At 51.1% G+C, this 2,436-nt stretch overlaps 1 protein-coding gene across 1 annotated transcript; it reads left to right on the top strand.

Annotated features, from left to right (window-relative positions):
• Window positions 1-442: 442 nt before the first annotated feature.
• jun (Jun proto-oncogene, AP-1 transcription factor subunit) lies at window positions 443-2,436 on the top strand. The gene has a single exon (XM_014992148.2). It carries the CDS (start codon window positions 769-771, stop codon window positions 1,741-1,743), a length of 975 nt encoding a protein of 324 aa, XP_014847634.1. The 5' UTR covers window positions 443-768; the 3' UTR covers window positions 1,744-2,436.

Raw genomic sequence — 2,436 nt, forward strand, 5'->3', positions numbered from 1 at the left:
TTCAGAGTTGGAGGTTCTGATTTTTACTGTTCAAAAATAAAGACAATAACATGAATATAATGTAAATTAAACTTTTATTAAAGCAAAAAATAAGTAATAATATTAAACACATTTACTTGGTGACACGTAGAGGACATTAAGCTGTATAAAAGGGACTGAAACCGCTCCTCCAGTCCCGCCACTGACTGCAAAAAAGCGGGTAACCAAATATTCAAAAACAATACGTCATCCCACAATGCACCGCGCTCACGCACTGCTTTAATACATTACCTCATCCCACAATCCACCGCGAGACTCAGAATCTTCTGGGTGGTTGTCTAGGCAACACACCTTATCGGGCGTGTTTGACTCCGCCCCTGGGCACGCCCTCCAGCCAATAGGAGAGCCCTGTTATGACATCATGGTTATTTTTAGAGAAGCCGCGGCAGCAGATAAGCTTTACCTCCACGCTGCCTAGCTTTCAGTGTATACACATCCAGGCAAGAGGAAGCAGCTCAGCAGCTGCGAGGCGCCTTTCACTCTTAGACTCAGTACAGCTGTGGATACTGTGGGAAAAGCTTAGTGAACTGTTACAGACCAACACTGAGCGCCCTGCCGAGTCCGAGTGAGAGAAGAAGTAAGTTCTGATTCCTGTGTCGCTCTGAGTTTGGAGGTTTTTTACTCACTGAGAGGACTTTCGGAAACCAGGAAGAGGGACGAGAAGTTTGTTTGTTTGGGTTTTTTTTTTAAGAAGACTCTCTAGCTGCGTCTCTTTTTAAAACGTCTTCTATGTATACCAAGATGGAAACTACTTTCTATGACGACTCACTCAACGCTTTCTCCCAGAACGACAACGCGGGCTACGGATACGGCAACCCCAAAGCGCTGAAGCACAGCATGACGCTGAACCTGTCCGACCCGACGTGCTCTCTGAAGCCTCACCTGCGCGCCAAAGCCGGCGACCTGCTCACCTCTCCGGACGTGGGGCTGCTGAAGCTGGCCTCCCCGGAGCTGGAGCGGCTCATCATCCAGTCCAGCAACGGACTCATCACCACCACCCCGACCCCGACCCAGTTCTTGTGCCCCAAGAACGTCACCGACGAGCAGGAGGGCTTCGCGGAGGGTTTCGTCCGAGCCCTGGCCGAGCTCCACCACCAGCACATGCCGGCCACGACCAATGCCTCCGCTCCGCAGGCCGGCGTCAACACGGCTCTGCCGCCCGTCTCATCCGTCGCCGGTGCCACTGTTTATAACAACACCCCGGCCATGCGCTCCGACTCTCCGGTCTACGAGGACTTGAATACGTTCAATCCGGCGATCAGCACCGTGTCGGCGCCGAGCTACACCACCTCAGCGCCGGCTGTGTCCTTCCCCGCGCCCCCTCCTCAGCTCCCCATCTACGGCCAACCGTCCCCGGCTCAGCTGCCGCGGCTCACGGCGCTCAAGGAGGAGCCGCAGACGGTGCCCGAGATGCCGGGGGAGACCCCTCCTCTCTCCCCGATCGACATGGAGAACCAGGAGCGCATCAAGGCGGAGAGGAAGCGCATGAGGAACCGCATTGCAGCCTCCAAGTGCCGGAAGAGGAAGCTGGAGCGGATCTCCCGGCTGGAGGATAAGGTGAAGACCCTGAAGTCCCAAAACTCCGAGCTGGCGTCCACCGCCAACATGCTGCGGGAGCAGGTGGCCCAGCTGAAGCAGAAGGTGATGAACCACGTCAACAGCGGCTGCCAGCTCATGTTGACGCAGCAGCTCCAGACCTTCTGAGGCGACCCCAGCAGACAGGAGAGACTGTAGTTTGAAAGAGACGGACGCTTCCTGTGATGGCGTGTCTCCCCAAAAAAGACATCCCAATGGGATTTGGGAGGATATGGCGGCGACACTGACAGGGTCACTTGGGAAGGGGTGGGGGTGGGGGGCGGTGAACTGCCACTCACTCCCCCTGAGGCGCGTCCTGGAGATGGGGCTCGGGACAGTCAGAGCAGCCATGAACCAGAGAGGACATGCACCAACTGAACTAAAGTGAACTAAAAGTTTTCTTGATTTATCCACAGCTCTGCATGGACTTTGCCATTTCCATAAGGAGAAGTTCAGTATTAGGACTTGAGAGACTTTTCTTGCTGTAGCCATATTTTTTGGGCTTGTTGTCAACGCTAAATAAAGTTGTAACAAATGCTGCCGACCTCTGAGTTACAGTTCAAAACACAATTTTTCTTAATTGTAAGAAATTAAGTTAGAAAAAGCTTCAAGAATTTCTTGTTTTTTTTTCTAAAAGTCGTTTAATGAGGTTTCACTCATTGCTATATGTATATAAGATCAACTTGGAGTACTTATGTTTACTATTTGTAATAAGGAAACTGTATAATGTTTTTTTGTTTGTTTTTTTTATTGCTTGTCTTCTGAGCACTTCAGAAACTAATCAATATTTAAGGAGGAAAAAAATAAACCAGATGAAATGAA

Source organism: Poecilia mexicana, unplaced genomic scaffold (genome assembly GCF_051168715.1).
Source record: "Poecilia mexicana isolate PSO_F unplaced genomic scaffold, ASM5116871v1 scaffold_4, whole genome shotgun sequence".
NCBI classification, from domain to species: Eukaryota; Metazoa; Chordata; class Actinopteri; order Cyprinodontiformes; family Poeciliidae; genus Poecilia; species Poecilia mexicana.